Source organism: Calypte anna, chromosome 1 (genome assembly GCF_003957555.1).
Source record: "Calypte anna isolate BGI_N300 chromosome 1, bCalAnn1_v1.p, whole genome shotgun sequence".
Taxonomy (NCBI): Eukaryota; Metazoa; Chordata; class Aves; order Apodiformes; family Trochilidae; genus Calypte; species Calypte anna.
Window position 1 is genome coordinate 58,792,487 of NC_044244.1, and position 20,426 is coordinate 58,812,912.

The window sequence follows — 20,426 nt, forward strand, 5'->3', positions numbered from 1 at the left end:
GGCTATTGAAATATCCTTTTGCCACTGGCATCCTCTAATGGGCTTGTGAGTACATTTATAGTAAGTACAGTTAGCAAATTGTTGTTTATTTTTATGCAGAAAATTGACTCCGAAGCAAACTGCCACTTCTGAAACTTGATATAATATGGCTGATGATTTCAGCTGGAAAAAAACACAATAAAAAATTAAGACAAATATCAGCTCTTTAGAATTTTCAAAATACACTTTTAAGACTTCCACTGGAAGGAAACTTCGGAAATTATTATTTAACTGTATCAAAATAAGTTACAGATTAATTCAGTTTTGTGGATATACAAAACTTTTCAGTTCATCTGAAATGGTCTGGTTTTTTTCTTGGTTTTGTCAAGGTTATTCCCCACAGTTTTTCAAGTTGGCCTTAGAACTCAAACTATAGAATATTTGCCCATCAGTGTTTGTAAGCATGGCTGGAGTGATAACCATAGAACTTCTTCCACTGCAGTAGGGGAGAATGGAATTGCATCTTTACAAAACTGGATTACAGAATTTACAGATTACAGTGCTTATTGCTGTGGTACTGCTCATTCCATTGGTGGCTGCTCTGTACACTTTTCCAGTCTTGGAGATCAGCCATTCAGGTGGATAAGGCAGCTTTTCCAGAGCTGTGGTCACTCAGGGCTGAACTTTTGGCAGTCCTCACTAGGATGGTTCTACCTGCAGAGATGCACACAGCATGGGTTAGATCTACATTTGCAAATAGTGTGGTACAAGAGAGGTGTCAGATGAAGCTGCTAAGCCACCATCCATCATATTTGAGAAGTCATGGCAGTCCAGTGAAACTCCCACTAAATGGAAAAAGGGAGACAGAACCCCTATTTTTTTAAAAGGGAAAAAGAAAGACCTGGGGAGCTACAAGCTAGGCAGCTTCACTTCTGTGCCTTCAGGATTGTGGAGCAAATCCTCTTGGAAACTGTGCTAAGGCACACAGAAATCAAGGAGGTCATTGGTGACATACAACCTATCTTCACTAGGTGCAAATCCTGCTTGACAAATCTGGTGGCCTTCTATGACAGGATTGCAGTGGCAGTGGACAAGGGAGGAGCAACTAATGCCATCTACCTGAACTTGTGCAAAGCATTTGACACAGTCCTGAACAAAATTTTTTTTTCTATATTGGAGAGACATGGACTTGACAGACCATGTGTTGGTCTGTCTTCCAACCCGAATCATTCTATGATTCTATGACTTGTAGCTGCTACCTCTAGAAGTTGGTAGAGTTGCACTACCAGCTTCTACTCACCTTACAGATTCACATAAACATCAGAGAAGAGTGTGATACATACCTCTTCCCCATTCAGAGACAGACTCAAGGGTCCCATATTGGGAGAAACAATGTGTTTACAGTCACACCGTGTATCAGGAGTAGACTTTTGAAAATGACCTCCTGATCTTCTCTAGTTCCTAATGCTCACCTCATATGTGTTTTCAGAGAGGCAATGTTACTTCAGACTGGCTCTGCTCTCATGCTGTTAGTTGAATTCCCACTAGCTCATCTTCCAATTTAGCTTTATTTGTGAAGAATCTCATTGGCATGGTATTACAGCACATTGTGTAATGAACCAAAGCATGAACTAGAGAAGATCAGGAGGTCATTTTCAAAAGTGCACTCCTGATACGTGGTGTGACTGAAAACACATTAATTGTTTCTCCCAGTATGGGACCCTTAGGTCTGTCTCTGAATGGGGAAGAGGTATGTATCACACCCTTCTCTGATGTTTATGTGAATCTGTATGGTGAGTAGAAGCTGGTAGTGCAACTCTACCAACTTCTAGAGGTAGCAGCTAGGAGCTAGCAACTTAGTCTTGAACCCAAAAGACATAACATCAACCCATCAACTGAATGGAGGCATCAGCCCAATCTCCTCAGAGGCAGTGGCAAGAAACAACCAGTACCAGAGGTTGTTCCACTTTTATCTGTGGCAAGTAGCAACAAGAACTACTGGCAGACCAACTGAACTTCAGTTCAGGATGATGCCAGAGCCATCCAAGAAGAAATATGATCTCATGTTCTAAAAATTTGGCCCCTGCTGCAGCTGAAAATCTATCTTGAGCTCCATTAATTAGAACATTGGCATCTATTTATGCATACAAGTTAATGAATATTCATCAGAAATGTTGATTAAGGTGATGTTATTTGCATATTTTTGCAAGATTTTTAGACCTTTACCCTTAGGTATTCTAGTATTCAAGATATTAATGTGTCACCGAGGGAAATTCTGATTAGGTATTAGTGGAATACACTCATAATGAAAGTGGTCAGATGTTTGAACAGATGCTCAGAGATGTTGTGCACCTCCATTCTTGGTGGTGATTAGAACTAGAGTGGACAAGGCCCTGAGCAATGTGCAATATCTTTGATTTTGACTTTGAAGTTGTTCCTGCTTTGAGCAGGGGATTGGGCCAGTTGACATTTAGAGGACCCACCCTTCTAAAATAGATGTTTCTACAATTAACACAGAGGAATAATGTTCCTACATTTTTAGCACTAATATGATAGGTACAAATATGTAATCAGTGCTATTGTGGTTAGTATCAGTGCAGAGGTAATGAAATAATCCTGTTAATTGTGTTGCAATACTTTCTGCTTTCATTAGGAAGGTAGTTCAGGAGTTCATTAACTAATGTTTCTGATTGCAATCCTTTCATAGCAGCTGGTTAAAGTAAAGCCTGATTTCTCCATCTACCTTCTTACAGGGTTTCATTTGGGCAGTTAATGTATGCTGAAACTGCAGTGACAGCCTTGCTTGTATTAAGGTGCCTCCAGATGAGTCCTGATGATTCATAGTAAATGCTTTAAGAGACTGAGAGCAGCACATAGAGCCAAGGACAATAATTCTTAAGCTGCACCAGCCTGAATGGCCAGGCTTGGTTTGGAAGCTTTGCAGAATGCTAACACAACTTACCAATGAACTTTTCCAAGGCAGACCAAACTTTTAAGACTGACATATATAACATATATGTTATATATATATAACATATATATATGTGCTACACACAATTATTTTTGGTAACCTAATCCTAGCCCTAAGTATGATTATAATCTCTGGAAACCTTACTGAAATGTTACGCTAAGAAATAAAACCTATAAACTTCCTCTGCTTTTTCTGAAGATAATGTGAAACAATTAGAGGCTAAATGACCGATCTATTTCTTCTGTCAGCTTGGTATGGATATGCTCACCCACTGAGGAAACAGGAACCAAGCCATGGGATTAAGGCAATCTCTCATCCAGACAGCAGTTTCTCATAATGAATAGGAAATACACAGAGTGAGCACAGTTTGCAAGCCAGAGGCTAAGATTCCTGTTACTAGCAAATGTTTGAGTAGTAATTCTCAAACAGATTTGTAAAAATTAGAGTTAGTACAAAGGGTGAATTTTGTGGAATAAATGGCTTCCTATGAACATTTCATCCAGGGGTATCTACAACACAGGGGAAGGAAAAGCTGCCCAGAGGTAATAATGGCTTAGAACATCCATGCCGGTCTTTTCAAGGAAACTTGTCACATCAAAAGCTTTGTCAAGAAATGTAATAAAACAAATATTAACTGTACAGAAAGATCCCTCTTAGAGATCAACATACAGATTACAAGAGAATGGTTGCCACCTGCTTTCAGATCTCCGTATGTTGTAGAAAGCAAAGTGGCTCTCATGTCAGTGATGTTTTTTTGTGCCATCCCATGGATGACCCAGAGTGAGCTGGCTCCCTGCATCTGCCCGAGATTCCTGATTGCTCTTACCCAAAGATTGCTGCAAAGAGAAATCCCTATGTGTGGCTGTGAGCCCTCCAGCCAGAAAGGTGACTTGTCACAGACGTTGGGCTAATCTGTACCTGAACCTTGCAGATGGTTCCACCATCTGAACCCCTGAATGCTGGAGAGGAAAAGATGAGAAATCTTGTAGCCCTCATTGGCAGGGGAGGAGTACCCTCAGATAACCTGTGTAAGCAACTTTTCTGTGTGCTATCTTGGGCTAGATCTGAAGTGACATTATTGACACTTACCTAACTGCTCTCAGAGGCTGGTAATTTAATGAAAGATGTTCTGGAGGAGTACTTTCTGTTGCCAGCCGTCAGATGAGTTGGTCTGTATTATGCAAAAGACTAAGCTATATGATTACAGTGACAGTATAAATTCCTGAAACTTGACAACCAGCTTTGCAAAAATCAAGCTGATCTCACAAGGCAAATGCCTCTGGGAGCTTCTGAGATCCAAATTTTAGGACTGATGTGGCTATTACCCTGGGTGGCATTTTGAATTTTCATTCTGTTTCTTAAATCAGCTGTGGGTGAAGACTGTTTCTTGGAGCAGTTTGAAAAAGTTGAAATATTATTATATTTGAAGAGGGGTTGGGGGCAGGTGGGAGGAGCTCGGTGGTGAAGAAAGATGTTTATCCAGAAGTTCTTAAAAAAATTTATGGATATTAGAAGTATGACCTTCCTTTTAATTGGTTTCAACCCTGTTCAGCCTAGGGTGGGAGAATGGTTCAAGCCACCCCCTGCATTACCATACAATATGGGACCTCTGCTGGGATAGTGTTCACAGCCCTAGTAATGGAGGGGGAGCTGAGTTTAACCAGCAGCTGAACTCACATCAGGATATTGGGATAGTTTTGCAAATTGAATTGAAAAGAATCACATTGGGTCTTTGATTGATATTCCTGCTATAGCACAGTTCAAGGATTTTCCTTCTACTGAAGAAAAGAGGAAATACTCTACAATAAGGTGATAGTGTGGAGCATTGCCCAGTGGGTATGGGAGGCGAACTGAGTGGGTAAGTGGATCAGTAAGATGAGTGGCATGTTTGATGTCATGAATACTTAGTTGCTCTGGAGGAAATTCTCTCTCATTTCCTTATCTCAAATTTACTTGGCATCTGAGCTTTGCTGGAACAGAGTTGCCAGCCACAGAGTTACAGCTGCTGAATCCCTTCTGTGGTTATCTGAGGATGGTATGGCAGTTTTGCTCTTCATCTTTCTAGTTGCATCTTCCTGCTAATCTCTTTCCTAGCACTCTGGTTGAAAATGTCAGCCACTTTGTTTTAGGACTTTCAGTAAATGTTTCCCTCTAATTGGAGGAACATGGATTATACTGCATACATCAGTGGAGCAGCTTCGTGGCTGTTTCATGTGGTCAGCTATAGCACTTGCTATGGCAACTGCATAGGTGAAAAAAGCCCACTCACTGATTTGGTCTATAAATACTGTTCCCAGTTATTTGAGCAAAGTGCAGAGCTCAGCTGCAACTGCATTTGATCTTTCTAAGCTAGAGATGAAGGCTCGAGATGCTCCTTAAATTGCAGTTACCCTACTGTGGGAGGGTATGAAAGGGAAAGTGTTATTTTTTTTTTTTTTTCTTACTCTTGCTTCCCCTCCCACCCAAAGACTGGAGTGAGTATAACTAATAATTAATCTGAAGGTAAGGATTTCTTAGGGTTCTTACCAGGAGAGCAGTAGTTCTGATCCCTGTTGCAGTCACTGCCTTTGCTCTCCCAGGAACCTCTAGGAACTGGATGTTTGGGGGTCTTGAAATGAGTGCTCTTCTTTGTGGGACAAGTAAGAAAACATCATGAAGTATGAAATTGTCATTGCTATCATCTCATTTTCCTAATTTTTATTGGCAGGTCCAGGCAAATGGAAGCCATTTTCTGAGTTCTGTACTTGGGCTACCATTGAACCATTGCCACTGCAGTTGTATTCTTAGTTCTAGAAAGTCTTTAAACATCATCTTAAGTCTCATTACAGCAATGGAGATGTATGTAAAAGCCCAAAGTTATTCATATGGTGAAGTGATGACCTCAGTTCAGACTTTCTAAATCTCTGCTAAAGGCTTTGGTGATACACAGCTCACAGCATTGCTACTATCAGTATTTGCAGTAAGAACAAGAAGTTGGATGGACCTCAGTAGATATTAGCTTCTTTGGTGTAAGAGAAGCTCCTTTCTGCTGATTACTGTAAGAAGTTATAGCAAATGGAACAGTATTTTTACTTCCTTCCATCTGGATGATTTATTTTGAATCTTGGCTCTAGGTCCTTGCCTGCTGTTCTAGATAAATATATTTTTTCTGGGCAGGTATTTGATATCATAAAGATTAATTTTTGATAAATAAGTATTTGACATTTTCTTGCCAATGCTTCTGATTCATGAATGCAGCTGAAAAAAAGGGGATAGGAAAACCTGCAAAAAAGCAAAGATGTGATTTGAGGCTTTTAAAAAACTCCCTGCATAGTAGCTGTCTTTTACAAAATACTATTCTTGGTTTGAAACTTTAATTCTGGGCGTACATTTGGTGCCCAGATGGTGCAGACTCACACAGAAGCCCATCGTGCTGTCAGGGCAGGCGGATACATATGTAAATATTTTGCCTTTTCCCCCTATAATATTTGGCTTTGTCTAATTTAATTGCTGTCAAAGGCAGAATGTGGAGAAGGCTTAAGAGGAGCAAACAATGAGGACCTTAAATGTTTGTATTGCACTAACTTTGGAAGATGCCTCTAGACTGCGATGAAACTAATAACTTTGTTTTGTGGGTTTTACTCTTCATGCTGTGGATCCGTGGTGCGTGATCTAAGTTCATGCCAAGCAATATTTTTACAACTTGAGGTAGAAACCTGTATTTCTAGTGGCATAAAAGCATATTTAACCCCTTGGAGCTGTCGATATAAGGCTAATGGCTCTGCCTTTTCAGTTCAGGCTGACAGTAAGTGTCTTCTACCTTCCTCTTGGTGTATAGAGCTCTTTATTATTTATATAATTCATTGCTTCATTTAATTTCTTCTATTGAATGGTTGTCTTCATGTATTTTTAATACATAAAAGCATTTCCAGCACAGCTGCTTCCCTGACCAGTGGTAGCTAGTAGCAGACAGTGTGGTCAACCACGTTAAGGATGCCGATTTCGTTATTAAAGGCTTAATCCAAAATGCTGTAATATTGACAGAAAAATTACTTTCATGAGCTTTGAATCCGACTGTGTAGTGAGAAGGTCTAAGAAAATCAGTGTCTGTGGAGGATGATGGCAAAATGGATGTAGGAAACCTTACTGCTTTTCAGCAAAGCCATAATGGTTGCACTATCACAGGTTTCTGATCAGATGTGAAATTTGGCTTAGGCTGCGATTCATTGAAAGCATCTGGCTATGCCAAACACATTCCTCTAAGGACACTAACTCTGCAGAGACATGCCAGGAGATCAGGGCCTGGAGGTGTGATTGTTGTAAAGGAAGGAAAGTGGTTGTAAAAAGAGAACATCATAATATGAGCAGAAGATAAGCATGGTGCATGGTGCTTTTTTTCCACAAGAAATAGAAGAAATCCTGAGTACAGGGGAAGAACATTGCCCATTCATGTTTCCACCTGAGTCTCATTATTCATGGGTGCCAAAAAATTCTTTTTCTTAGCCTGCTATGAAAGTGCCTGGGTACCCACATACCATAGCCTGTCATGCAAGCTTCTTGTCTTGCTTCTTGACTGTGGGGTAAAAGGGGGTAAGAAACATTGTTTACTATCTGTTTATATTATTTTTCTTATGCTGCTTTTAGTTACTAAAGGAATGGTCAAAGATGTTTGCTTTGTGTATCTCCTGGAATATTGTCACTGACATTACTGCAGGATAAGCCAAGATGTGGATTTACAGTTTCTCCACAGTAAATGCTGGTAGGCCTGCTGCTAGCTCATGGTTCAAAGAAAAGGAAAGAAAGAAGGAATGATTTGCCACATATATATATATATATATGTATCTGATGGCAAAAGCAAACACTGGCAGCTACTGTTTAGCCTTTTGTCTATCTTCTGTTGAGATGTGAGCTTTCCCTAGAGGTCACTTGGGCCTGCCATGGACTAAAGGTAGCACTGATTGTCACAGTGAGCTGATGGCATTGCTGGAATGGCATCGCTGGGATTGCTTTGCTCCTCGCCTTTGCTTTTTGTTGTCAAGCCCATTGGGTTTACAGCTGGGAGGACATCTTGCATTCATTTAACAGCACTTTCTTTTCTTAATTTTGCCCTTCCCAGGAGCAATTGAGAGGTGCACATACATCAAGTACCACTACTCCTCAGCGACCATTCCCAAGAACCTCACCTACAACATCACCAAGACAATCCGCCAGGATGAGTGGCATGCATTGCGTAAGTGTTGCTGGATTTCTTCTCTGTTCTCCTCACGTGCAGACTAAGGGAGGTGCTCACTGATAAATGTGACCAAAGGCTTTGACTGACAACCTGCTCAGAGCCCTCTTCATTTGTCTTTGGAGCAGACTGATCCATTTGTTCTTAGAACTTACATCTCTGTTTCTGCTGCTGACTAGAAAATCTGCTGAGGCATGAAAATGTGGTAGTGGGGAAGACACATTCACATGCAGAGATTAATATTGAGTTAAATAAAAAAAATGAATGACAAAATCAATACCCTGTTTTTTTAATTCAGTAGAACGCTCTGTATGTGACTGTATTCTCATAGAGTTTATGCTGCTGCTGAGTCTCCTGCTTCCAGAGAAATCATTGCTGGCTCTTATTGTAGAATATGTCTTGCTGCCTGCAGCTCTTGGGTGAGCGTGGCATCAATCTCCTATGAAGATCTAGAAAGAGAAATGTTGCAGCCTTTGAGGCAGGGGGAACAGGCTTAGCCCTTAGTGGTAATTGTAGCCAGTGGTCACCAGCTTGTAGCATTTGCTGGAGCAACGAATCTGACAGGGATGGAATTACCTTAAGGTGTATTGGTTGGCCTTAGAGATTTTCTCCTCATCTTGTTGATGGAAAGGGTTTTTCACTAATAAAATGGAAGAGGCAGGATTTCACAAGGAAGGGTACCACTGTCTCTTGCTCTTGTTACCACATATTCATAAGGACTGATGAATATCCTCAGCTCCTCTATGGAAGGAGTTAACAGATCCTCGAAGAGGCAGGGATTGAGTAACGCTGATTCTCACTGAAAATCATGAAAGGTGGTAGTGGGCAGCTACTGTTCAGATTCTGTCCATCTGAGAAATGTGTAGTACTTCACAGAGCTTTCAGGCCCTGTTTCACTCCTGTCCTATGTAGCTGGTTTTTTGGAAGGGTCCCTTTAAGCACTGGGGAGGAGAAGGTGTGATGATACAGTCTGCTTCCTTCATTGATAAGATTAGATCTGGTTTGAGATGCACTGATGCTTTTAGACCTGCCTGGTCAAAGCTGGTAAAGCATTAAGAAAGTTCTAGAGGGTCCTGCTAAACTATTTTCTGTTTTGAAATTTTTCTCTGTGTGTATAAATACATATTTTTATTGTGACATGATGAAGAAAAATAATATTGAACTTATGCCTCTCAGAAGGTTGTAAGGGGCTAGTCTGGCAAAATAGAGTGCTGTGTGTGCTAATTTGTTCCTGAAATCAGAAGCTCAGGTGGTTTGGTTCCCTTCAGGTTTTCTGCTGCCACCTGTCATTGCTGCTGGTGTTAATTTTATTTTAATATTGCTCACCTGTGAGCAAAAAGAAACCCTCCCCCACCCACAAGACATCTTCTGTTAGGATTCATAGGACAGTAGGAAGGGTCTTTGGTTTATACTTCTGCTTGTGTGTGTGAGCCTTTGCTACTGCTGTGATGAGCAGTGACTTCTCTGTAAGCAAACACTGGGAATCTCACTATTTAAAGTAGGAATTATTGTCTTAAAGAAGTTAATCTTCATCTTAGCAATGGTTCAAGTAAAGGGTTATGCTGTAGCACTGTTATTCTTTTTTAAAAATCTCCCAACTTAAATCACTACTAATGTTCCTGGCCATGTAAGACACTTGGTGTGTGTTTTTGGGATCAGCAGGTTCCTGAGTGTGGTGTGTCGGCAACTGATGGGAGCCTTCAGCAGGGTATTTGGTAGTCTCCAAAGTGGGAGTCTAGACACACTGTACTCACATATTTACATATCTGATTTGGTCTGAGACACTTTCAGGGTGAGACTTTGTGTTCCTTCCCTGGGGAGGCTACACCAAGTGTCTGGGTGTGCATGCATATTTCTGACCCAGATTTTCTTGCTGGTTCATGAGTCAGATAAGTGTAGGTAGATTTAGATAGAACTGAAATTTGAAGAACCATATCTGAAGACAGGGGAGGAGGGAAATTCTTTTGCTGAAGTGCATTCTTCTCAGTTAGGTACAACTGTGGGTGTTTGATATGAGGGGTTCACCACTGGAGGACCTGGAGGCCACTCTATTTAAGAATGTTCTGAACCTCTGTGACTGTTCCCTGTGTAGGAACAGTGAATTTGCTATTTTTCCTCTAAAACATCTGTTTTAAAAGATTTTAAAAGACAAGGGCAATACCAAACTTTAAAAATTCTATTTTGGTTGAGGAGGATGTTCTTCCTTTGCAGCAGAGTAGGCATAAACTGGGGTAAGACTCTAAGTCCCTTCATAAAGTGTCTGTAATTTTAGTCCTTGCCTTAAAAGCCAACCTGGTTCTCTACCTCTGGATTAGCTTCACCCAGGACACAGCTACTTCAGTTCACAACTGCTCATCCTGAGCTAGAACAGTGTTTCCAAATGAAACTACCCATTCTTTTCCTCTGAACAATTTCTTCTTCAGAATTTCCCTTTGCTGGCTACTGTGGAAATTAACAAAAAGAGAAGGGCTCAGGCCCATGGTTCTTGCTGCTCTTTCCATGGGTAATTCTCAGATCTGTAGCATGAGATGGAAAGAAAAGTATCTCCTGAGGACAAACTGAGGCAAAAGTGCATCCTGAAGAATTTTAAAGGAACTGGGAAGAAGAAACAAGTGATTGATCACCCTACTAAAGAAAAACACCTCTTCCAGGCTGAAGCCACTGCTGTCCTTTGTAATAGTTGTGTTTCAGTAATGGTTATTATCCTTCCCTGGGGCATGGGCAGCAAACAATTAGGCCTGGGATGGAAATCTGGAGCTTTTCCTCTTTACTGGTTAGGAGATCAGAGAAGAGAGGGTTCCAGCTGTGCCCAGAAGACTGGTGGGCAGGACTGATTCTCCAGCAGTTTCCATGAAATATAGGAGTGGGTGATGGGCAATTAATCTGAGTCTGGGGATCCCATGGCACCAGTCAGCACAGAAAGCAGGGAGCCTCTAGCTGGGCTGCCAGCTCTACTAGAAGAACCCAGGGCATGAGCTGGACCTGGTGGTTTGATCTGCCTTTATATATATATACGTATATATTTTAAATAATTTTCTATACTGTTTGACTTTTTCAAGGTGGAGCTTTTGCTTCAAATAGCCTGTGAGAGCATAAGGCAGGGAGATAGGACTTCACTTCCCTGAAAGTACTTCCTCTCAACTGTCTCTGGTTGAATAGGGATGGAAGGAAGGATGATGTACTATCACCATCTCTTGCCTGTCAGGAGATACATTTTTATCTAATTAGACAAAACAATTGTCCATATGAGTGAGAAAGGAAGGGATAAAGGAAATAAAGTTGTATCCTGAGCACAAGTAACTGTTCTATGGAAAATGCCAGTGTAACGACATGATTGCTGCACTATAAGGTATTTGCTGGCCAATTTTGGCCCCAGCCTTGTGCAGAGTAACTTTCCATAGTTCTGACTTCTGAAAAACTCCAGTAGCATCCCTGATGGAAATTATATATATAATAATAATTATATTATTAGAATAAAAATCCAAGAAAAGCTGAAGAGTTCTGTATTTCTTTGCATATTCACTTCCACGTGTCTTATGCCATTCTTGTAGCTTCGTTTTCAGTATGCTGCAGATTTGTGTTCACAAGAGATGATAAAGTGATCACTGCAGGTGTTTGAGCTGTGGAATATTGTCCAGGCATTGGGAGGTGTGAGAAGCATTTTCAGGTGACAGAATAACCACGTTAAACGGATGCCTGTGCTTTGAGGAAACTGACTGCAAAATGATGCTATATTGATACTAATTTTTTTCCTCTTGCCCCCAAAACTTCAAGAGAAGATTATCTGGTATTTTATGGCAAAGAAGATGAAAATCTGTGCTTGCTTTGAAAATGGCAGTACCACCAAGACAAAGAGTGGATGTGCTGTACTCAGTCTGGCATATTCCAGGAATGAACAGGACTGTTCCTTAAAGGCACTGGCAGGGGTAAGACACTCGGAGCCCAGGGAGTGTTTAGCCCACTGGCTGACTCCTCAGAGCAAAGCAGTCACCTGGTGGGCTGATGCTGTTTTATACCATCAGAGGGGCAGTAGCAAGGCTGACCCACTTGTTTTTGGCAAATAGGCTATAGACAGCCAAAGATTCAAATTAATCTTCTGCTGCAGTCTTTAAGAAACAACAGTTTAGTGAAGGGTAACCACAGCACAGAAGAGAAATTCAGAGAGAAATTCCTACATATGCTTAAGTCAGCTATCTGCATTTCATTGTCTTGCTGGGAGACTTTGGATTAGAAACTTATTTTAAGGAAGCCAAATAGTGCAGAAAAGGCAGGAAGATAGAGATAAAAGGAGAGGGATTATCTTCATACTTAGAGCCTGTCTACCATGATAATGTTTTATTTTTGCCTCTAGCTCCTTTTGTTTAGGCCTTATGGTTCCTTGCTCATTTTAACCTCTCAACATACTTGTATTTGCTGTGGGACCTCTTTGTGCATCCGTTCCTTGAATGATTTCAAAAAGAACAACTGTGTGGGTACTCCAGGCCTGTGGGCTGGCTTGCTGTGGGCTCAGACCTGCCTGGAGCCTCACAGGGGTGGTGCCTGTGGGTCCCTCTGCAGTCTTCCCCACTGTGGTCTTGGCAAAGGAAGGGTAAAGAGAGGCCTTTCCAGGGCTACCTTCTTTCCAAGGCAGGTGAAGAAAGTGTGCCTGAAAAACTCTTCAGATAACCCAGCTGCTGATGGGTCTTCTTGATGGTTTTTTCTTCTCAAAGATCAAGTCAAGACAAACCACTGCATCTTGCTTTTCCTTCTGACTTGGTAGCTGGATTGGGACAAATGCTGCAGGCTGCATACATAGGGCCTTTGAATGGCAGAGCTCTCAGTGGCTTGAGCTGCATTGCATGAAAGTCTTCAGATCAAAAGGGAGATGAAAAATTATTCTTTCCCTCCTAAAGCTTTTACTTTGCTGACTCATAAAGCCTCTTATGTGAGATAGGTAGCTGAATCTTTCAGTCTATTGTCCTTCTCCCTTCCTCCCTTCCCTCCCTTCCCTCCCTTCCCTCCCTTCCCTCCCTTCCCTCCCTTCCCTCCCTTCCCTCCCTTCCCCTCCCTTCCCTCCCTTCCCTCCTTCCCTCCCTTCCCTCCCTTCCCTCCCTTCCCTCCCTTCCCTCCCTTCCCTCCCTTCCCTCCTCCCCCCTTCCCCTCCCTTCCCTCCCTTCCCTCCCTTCCCTCCCCTCCCTCCCCTCCCTCCCCTCCCTCCCCCCCTCCCTCCCTCCCCTCCCCTCCCCTCCCTCCCCTCCCTCCCCTCCCTCCCCTCCCTCCCCCTCCCTCCCCTCCCTCCCCTCCCTCCCCTCCCTCCCCCTGCTTGCCACCCAGGCCTATCTTCCACAGAAGTTGTTTTTTGTGTCCAGGAACATGGAGAGTGCTGCATCTGGTCAGGAAGTGGCTGGAATTGCTATGGAAACTGATCTTTTCTTGCACAGCTTAGAAATCATGTCACCAGCCTGCTCTAGAGAGGACCAGTTCACACACAGGTAGCTGATGCTTCCTCTGAAATGTTTAGACTTTCCTATTTTGGGGAGAAATGCTGCATCTCTGGGCACTGTGGCATCTCCTGCCTGTCTCCTACCCCTCCACTTCTACTGCAGCACCATGAAACATGGGATCTGAATCCAGAGCATTGGCATGGGGAGCTGCATTGTCAGGAGAAGAGGAACCATAATGCCTTGTGTTAACTGGTATGATAAGGTTCATCTTTGCTTTGGAAAACTGCAATAATCCTGTGTTTGTGGTAGGCTGAAAGTCATTTGCATAAAAAATTAATTGTAAAGTCAAAAGTAATAGCCTGGCACACTCTGAGAGCAGCCTCATTGGAGGAAATGAAGGATTTCTACAGGATGCAGAGAGTGGCAATATTTTTAATTTATAGAATATCTACACGGAGAGCTGAATGGATGTTTTTCAACCTTAATGGCCCAAACTTTGCAGTAGATTAAGGTTTTTCTCATTTGGGGCCTACAAAGCACTTAAATATCTCTTAAAAACGAGTATAACTACTTGGAGATGCTTGACAAAGTCTCCTTTTGTGGAGGTCAGTTGTGCTGGTGATGGCAGTGGCAAGAATTAGTGCTCTAGAAAAGATGGTAATGTCTTTACTTTTAATTTCTCCAAGCTTTCCCTTCTCGCCTTCTTGCTCCATGGAACAAGACTTTAAGACTTGTACAGATGCTCAGTTGATATTTAGTAACACCAGTAGGCTCAGGACCCTGACTGCTTTATGTGCAACAATAAATATTTCATTGTTGTATCTGTATTAAGTGCTGACCCAGGAGAATTTTGCCCTTTTTTTTTTTTTTCCCTTTTCTTCTTTTTTTTCCCTGGGTACTACTGAAAGCAATTATTTGAAACAAACAGGCAGCATCCCACTTTTCTTGCTCCTTTCTTCCATCCTCTCTCCCATATTCCCTCAGGTCTCCTTCCATTCCTCTCTTCTTCTACAAGGCAATGCTGTTTCATTTTAATTAGCTACCTTGACCCCCAGATGGAAGTACACCCTGAAGTACAACACCATCCTGCTGGTCAGTGCCATTTGGTTGACAGTATGATCTAATTCCTTACTGCATTGGTTATTAAAGGAGATAGGGCATCCTGGAGGTTACTCACAGAGCAGGTGCTCACATGCCTGGAGGTGCAGTGTTGTTGGATCTCCATCATATTAATCATTCCCTTAGCTAATGACCAGGTGGTACTGACAGAACTCATTTCCCTCTTTCTCTGCTGTAGGGTTTTCTTCTTCTCTTGCTATTTCAAGCTAAGGTGTATAAATGTTTTGGGGTTTTTTTGGCATAAAAATCTAAGACCTATTTTGAAAACTGTAAGGGATTTTAATGCCTTCTGCAAAGCTTCATCATAGGATCTGCTAGGTCTTAACTAAGGCCTACACTACATTAATGTAGTAGCTATACTAGTGAATAGGTTTCCCAACTGCATACTACTTTTATTTTCCATAATACCTTTGCTTTTTAGTGATAGAAGAGTGGGGCATGAGTAAAAGATGAAGTCAGTAGATGTCCCAGCCCTGAGCAGACAGAGATATCTGAGTAGAAAACAAGGCCAAGGTTTGGGGAGGGAGAAAATGAGGACAAGAAAAGGGGTGAAACTTTGAGGTGTTTACTTAAGAGAGGTGAGACAAAGGGATCGCTGAACACAGGCTGGGATAAGGCTGAAATGGTGGACTTTGGCAGGTGCAAAAATGGCCAAGTTCTTTGCTGTCTGTGTGTATTAGAGGAGGGTGGGGAATGAACAGGGAAGAATCTGCTCCAAAGCCCTCTTCAAAGTGCACAAATCAGGAACCTTCCTGTACACCACCTGTGCAACACTTAGCAGAGGAAAGTGCTCATCCTTCTCCCTCAGCCAGGAGGTTCTTCTACTAGCTCATAAAACGGGAGGCTCAGAGGTGAATCATAAGAGTCTTATTCTGCTGACAAACCACTTGTCACTCTTCTGAACCATTAAGAACAACCCCACTAGAGTTCCTGTTTCTACAGTTTTTTGTTTTAAAGTGGAGAACTTAAAATCAGAAAAGGATTTTTAAGGTTGCAAACACAAGCAGGTATGTTCAGGAGATAGCACAGTTCAGGTTGCATACTTGGCCTTAATTTGCCTCCTCTGAGTATGCTCATTATCAAGCCTTTAATTACTGTAATCACATGCTGTGTATTACACAAGACTCCTGCCTTGTTCCATACATTTGGGATATTCTGTTTCCATTCAATGATATCTTCAATGTTTGGTTTCTTTTTCATTGCTTAATGTATGGTTGCTGGCTTTTTTATTGCAGAGTACACAACTCCTGATCCAAAGCACTTCATGAGCTTTGTCACATTTCTAATTATTGTACTGAAGCATGGCAGGTAAAGATAAATATATTAATATCTAAAAACCTTTTGCAGTGGACTATAATTTCCATTTCAGTCCTGGAAAAAAAAATTAACTGCTCTGGGTTTTGGTTTTTTTTTTTTTCGAGTGTTCAGCTGGAGGTGATGACGTCTTGAGTTTTACAGTACTTAGCATTAAATAGCCTTTCATATGTTCAGATCACAGATCCCATTGATTTTCTGAGCAACTGAGTAGGGTGACCACTTGAAATCTGATTTACAGGATGTGCTCTACATCCTGTAAATCAGATTTCAACTGGTCACCCAGCTCACACTAGGTCAGAGTAAATGAGGAAAACATGGCTAGGGACCATCTCTAAAGAGATTTCATAGGCTAATTGACTTACAATCACCATGGGCTTTTGTGGAGTAAGTGTGAAAAAAGGTGAATAAAAGTGAGGAGGGGCTGTATATCAGCTCACTGATCTCAGCTTCCAACCACTCTTAGCTAGAGGGCTGAATGTGTTCTCACCTTTCACACCATCCCTTTCAAAGGGTATTCCCTGACTTTGACATGCTTGACTCAGCAGCCTTTATAATTTTTTGATCTTTTTTTTTTGTTTGCTTTTGGTTTTTTGCTAAAAGTGCAGGCACTTGGATTCACCTCGGCTTGGACTGTGTTTTACATTGCCTTCTACAGTTAGATTGAAAAAGAGAAGACATGTTTTAATCTTTATCACTGAAAAGAGTCTCAGAGTATTTATGGAGCTCTTTTGAGTGCAGGAAAATTGAGAGCAAACCCACTTCAGCCTTCCTGGTGATTTTTTGCAAAGGAGTATTAGATATTTTGCCTGTTGCAGTGTGGAATGTTGACAGGTAAAACATACCATAGCTAATCATTTCCAGTCATTCAGCCAGTCAAAATATAGCTTTATTATTATGCATACAGGGATCTCTGTTTCCCTTCTCTCCCTCTGGAGAGACACAGGGGAAGAGAGATGGGCGTTTTTCTACGTCTCTTGGCTAATCAAGAATGATGCCTTGTGCATTCTTAGGGTGACAACACAGGGAAGAACAAACAGGATGATCTAATGGCTCTCTTCCATCTCTGACTTCTATAATTTTTGATTTATATACCAATTTAATGCCTGATTTATGATGATTTATATCCCAGTTTATTTATACCCCAGCCTGATGCCCTATCCCACACTGTTTGTGAGATGAAAGCCCAGCCAGTTAAATATTTCAAGGTGATTACATGCCACATGCCACACACAGGGTTAGTAATGAGAAGTAAGTACTTCCTTGCTTCAGTGCAAGAAGAAATACTTAAGTGGAACATTTTGGAAATGAGATTGTTGTGGTGTGTTCACAAAGCCATGCACCATCCAAAAGGGAACATCACAGCAGCCAGCATGAGAGAGATCCAAGAACTTTGAATAAACAACCTGGCTCTGACCCTGACAGAAGCTGCAGGCTGAAACATGCAGGTGATTCTTATATGTTAATAGCTACTAGGCAGTGGTTGCCATTTTAATTACTGTTTTGCAATGGTGCTCTTTGTACATTGAACTACAGAAGAAACCTTACTCTTATGTACAACTAGGACATCATTCTGATTGCTACATTGAAAAGGTCTCAAATGTGTGAATATTAATGTGTGAAAAACGTAATTCAGCTTTACATCCTCAGATTCTTATATTGTTAACTGAGCCTTGATAGTTTTGACCATGTTGTCAGAACTGAATGTACTTCTGGGCCAAGAGGCTGGGTGAAGCTGAAGGATTTCTCTTAGGGCCCATCCTAAGACTTCTTAATTGGCTGGGTGAATCACAGTTTAGCTGTTCAATTATTCCCTACCCACCTCCAGAAACTGATTGCACAGTTGGTGAGGGAATAGGAAATCAGGAATACAAATCAACTGCAAGGTATCTCCTGTGGGACTTCAGAGTTCAGTCTTGCAAATCTCATCTGGCTGCTCTAGATGTAGGTTATATTTAATGGAGCTTGAGCCTGTGTGTCCCTCTGCATATCTGGAATTATGACAGCTAATTTGAGTCTATCAGCTACTGGTGTGTGCAATTGATCAGTATCTCTTTCATATGTACAACTCTTCCTCATCTCTTCCTCTATCAGCTTTATCTTTTCTGGCTGGCCTTTTGCATTTTGGGGTTTTGTCCCTCCAAATTTGCTTCTCATGTAGATAGTCTGAGAGAAGGAAATCAATGGAAGAATATCACTTACTGACCTAAGAGGGGCTTCTGTGCCATACACAACTAAGACTGTAAATAATTCAGTAGGGTCCCTGTCTTTTCTTTCCTCCCATAAGACTGACTTTATTAAAATTTTATGGGAGGGGATAGGGAAGTGGCTGAATTACTGGTTTTATCTGATATAATCCTTAGCAATGCATTAGCTTGGTATTAGCTGCTCCTCACTCATCATCATAGGCACATGCTAAATCAGTCTTCCTTGTAGAAACCATTTTGTAGCATGTTATATACACATATTTCAGCATGATGTAATGCCATTCCTTATAATTCAATCTCATGCCTAATAGTGTTGCCATGGGAAGAAAAGTGTTAAGCTGCCAAGGCAAGGCTCAAGCTCTTTTTCCATTCCTGAGAGAGAGTCATTTGTGCCATGAATCCATATACAGAAAGATCCAAATCAGAAGAGAGCAAAAAGCTGGGCGATAAGAGTTTGGTTCTGGTTATATTTCTACGGGAATAATAATTCTACTGAAAAAAGAATAAATATTCTAGGACAAAAATAGTGTGCAATCAGCATCTGGGTGAAAAATACTTAATAGATTTAAGAAAAGAGTGCTCCTTGGTATTTTAGACTACTTAGTATTTCTGTGAAGATTAGAAGATTCCACAGTTACATTTTTCTGTTAATACTGCTGCTGACAGTGTGTGGTGCACCTTCCATCCTAACATCTCGAAACACTTGGGCAGTGGTTTTCACTCAGTATCTTTCTGACTTAAGCAGGGTGCCAAAGGAGGAGTACAACCCAAGCACACCCATTTCACATGCAGACAAAGAGCTACAGAGAAGTTAATTGACCTGCTAAATGTCATGCAGAGAGTGAGTGTAAGAGCCAGAAACAGAACTCAGGTCTTTGGACTCCCGCTGCCATAAGTGCTAGACAATGCTGCCTCCTGTAGTGCCAGAGATTATGCACTATATCTTCCAGAAAAGACCATTGCAAAAACAGGATTATGGTTTTTATATTAAAAAATACATAAAAATTTTCAAGCAAAACCTTACTGGACAAACCCAGAATCCCTTACATTAATGGTGATTTTGTCTTAGAAATAATGACAAAATAACCTTTGAAGACTGGTAATGAATTAAGGAATACAAAGTGGGGATTCCTGCTGGAAATGAGGTCCTTGGAGAAATCAGAAAATTAGCCACTAGCATGAATAATAGTTGAAAAAAATAATATGGAATCTCCATTAGATTCTATCTCTGTTAGCATATATGTTAGTGCTGTGGATTTTCTGCCACATATGAACTGGGCTCTAAACCAGTGTCCTCAATGATTGTCATGACAACTGATATGCACAGCAAGAACAACATACTGGTACACAGTTTTACTTGCAGCTAATCTAGCTATAATTTCATTTGAAAAGTAATCAAATGCAAAATAACAATCATCAGTTGTTTTGCAGATAAAGAAGAAATCCACTCTGAATAGAAAACTGCAAGTAAATAATCTCAAAATGGCTTTCCTGTTACAACCTGGGTTGCACCTGTGCTCTATGGCAAATCCTCCCTGGCCTGCAGAATGGCCAGAGCCAACTCTGCACCTCATCCCAAAATGGCACGAGTGAGGAACTGATTAGCTGAGAGGAATAATACTGTATGATTACAAGCTATGAACCACCGACTGCCAGGGTGTATTAAAGCTGCCTCTCATTTATTCCGTTGTAAACCTGGGTTGAACTGGTGTTCAGCTCATTTCAGGAGTATGTTCATCTCTCACAGAACTTAGTATATCATGACCTATGCGTTGACTATTTCTGATGTATTTTGTTGCTGTTTAGGTCTTTGCATGATAACAGAATTATGATTTGGGAAATAAGCTTTGACTCTAAGACTTAAGCCTTCGCTGGAGGACTAGCCCTCTGTACTGGTTTCAGCTAATGAAGTGGAAAAGTCTGTGGTGACCATTTACAGGAAGGATCAGATTTTTCATGTGGAAAGAGATAAGAATTTTTTTAAGAATCAGATCATAGAATCATAGAGTTGGCTGGGTTGGAAGGGACCTCAGAGATCATCAAGTCCAACCCTTGATCCACTACCGCTGCAGTTACCAGACCATGGCGCTGAGTGCCACATCCAGTCTCTGCCAGATAATTCATGCAAAAGCCTTTTGTAACAAGGAACAGGGTGTAGAATGCAGAAACTTTATATAGCAATAGGACTAGCATTTAGAGTAGTC

General features: G+C 41.3%; 1 protein-coding gene across 1 annotated transcript in view; it reads left to right on the forward strand.

The window, feature by feature from the left end:
* The window catches only part of TMEM178B (transmembrane protein 178B), a 218,000-nt gene that overhangs the window by 49,994 nt on the left and 147,580 nt on the right, over positions 1-20,426 (forward strand). Inside the window, exon 2 of the mRNA XM_030462484.1 lies at positions 8,046-8,159. Coding sequence (XP_030318344.1) covers positions 8,046-8,159 — 114 coding nt within the window. The remainder of the gene's footprint in view (positions 1-8,045; positions 8,160-20,426) is intronic.